The 1,745-nt window shown below is 54.8% G+C and overlaps 1 protein-coding gene across 1 annotated transcript in view; it reads right to left on the bottom strand.

Moving 5' to 3' along the window:
- Positions 1-1,599: 1,599 nt before the first annotated feature.
- The window catches only part of IQCA1L (IQ motif containing with AAA domain 1 like), a 13,649-nt gene continuing 13,503 nt past the window's right edge, over positions 1,600-1,745 (bottom strand). The window contains exon 19 of the mRNA XM_014528211.1: positions 1,600-1,704. Coding sequence (XP_014383697.1) covers positions 1,600-1,704 — 105 coding nt within the window. The remainder of the gene's footprint in view (positions 1,705-1,745) is intronic.

The following is a 1,745-nucleotide window of genomic DNA, read 5'->3' as shown; positions in this document are numbered from 1 at the left end:
CCAGCTGCCATTTCTCATTCTTTCTCATCTATCATGTGCTCCACCAAGAGGCCTCCAGCGGCTGGGGCCGAGGGAGGGCAGGTGGGTGCACATAATTTTTCCTGTTTTCCCAAATGTCACCAATTAGCCCCACACTGTCACCCTCCCAGACCTAAGGGAGGGATTCAGAGTAGGGACAGTTGCAGAGAAGGCCCCTCTATGAGTGATCTCCTCCGGGGGTTCTTACCTGGACAGACTCTACCCAGGGGAACAGGGTCCCACCAGCAGCAGTACCTCCGGGGTGCTCATCTCCCACAGCCCCCTAGTGCTGACCCCACCTCTGTGGATGACCCCTGCGTCTCCCATCACCTCTCTACCTGCCACGGTCAGAAGGGTCTCAGCTGGAAAGTGAGAAGGAGGAAGGGGCTCTGCCCACATTAGGATAATGAAGCGACTTTCATTTGGGGAGAGAAAATGAAAAAAGGGAGAAAGAAAACTCAAACCATCCCCTGGGCCCAGCTGAGCCACCTCTGCCATAGGAGCTAGCTCCACCCCCGCGGTCTCGCCTTGCCGCGCCTGGCTCTCATCGCCTTTACAGCCTGTGGAGTACCCTTCACCTTTATTCACACACTATTTTTTTTTTAAAAAATATTTTATTGATTTTTTACAGAGAGGAAGGGAGAGGGATAGAGAGTTAGAAACATCGATGAGAGAGAAACATCGATCAGCTGCCTCCTGCACACTCCCTACTGGGTATGTGCCTGCAATCAAGGTACAGGCCCTTGACCGGAATTGAACCTGGGACCCTTGGGTCCACAGGCCCACGCTCTATCCACTGAGCCAAACCGGTCAGGGCATATTCACACACTCTTTACACTGCTTCTTCGGGAGAACCCCAGAGTTTCCTGACTCGAGTTCCCCGAGCTCTTCTCTCCCCACAAGGAGGACCCAGAGGTGGACTTCTGCTCACTGAGCCCCTTGGGGCCAGGCTCTGGGTCAAAGACAAAGGCAGGTGGGAGAAGGTGTCCAGAGGAAGGAGGAAGTGAAGACCACTCAGAAAAGGCACTGGATCTAGCAGCAGTCACAACTACCTCCATCTCCCAACCTTTTCTCCTCTCCACCCGCCACCTCCCTGACTTCCCAGACACCTTGGGAGGAATATCCAACCCCAGAGTAGAAAGGAGATCGGCCGGAGGTCATCTTACTTTACCGGTGAGGACACTGGGGCCAAGTCAGGAAAGGACTGTGCAGCCCACACAGGGGTCAGGACCAGGCTCTGCTGACCTCCAGACTCCTGCTTTTCCTTCTCATTCTACTTACCAAGATCTTCTCTCTCTCTCTCTCTCTCTCTCTCTCTCTCCTTCTCTTCCCATTTTCCTCCCCTACATACCTCGAGGAAGAAAGGGAGGGGGGAACCAGGGTGAGGTCAGAGTACAGAGATCTGGGATCGGAGAAACTCGACAGGGTGGGGTATGAGGTGGAGCCAGGGGACACAGAACAAGGGGTGGAAGCACGGAGATGGACAAAGAGAGCTGGTCCCCAAGCCATCTGGGAGTTTATGCCTCTGCCCCCAGCCCCTTTGCCCCAGTCCCACCGCTCCTCTCGGGCATTCCTCAGCAGTCACTTCCGTTTTTTCTTCTCCTTTGCCAGCCTGGCCTCCTCAGCCTCCAGGTCCTTGTTAAATTCTATCTTCTTCATGCCCAGTGGGGTCTTGAAGTACCAGTCCTGGGTCAGAGGAGGAGGAGGAGGAGAAGGAGGAGGGGGAG

This window comes from Myotis brandtii, unplaced genomic scaffold, assembly GCF_000412655.1.
Source record: "Myotis brandtii unplaced genomic scaffold, ASM41265v1 scaffold624, whole genome shotgun sequence".
Taxonomy (NCBI): Eukaryota; Metazoa; Chordata; class Mammalia; order Chiroptera; family Vespertilionidae; genus Myotis; species Myotis brandtii.
Note: the sequence above shows the minus strand (reverse complement) of the source record. Positions and strands in the feature narration are given on the sequence as shown.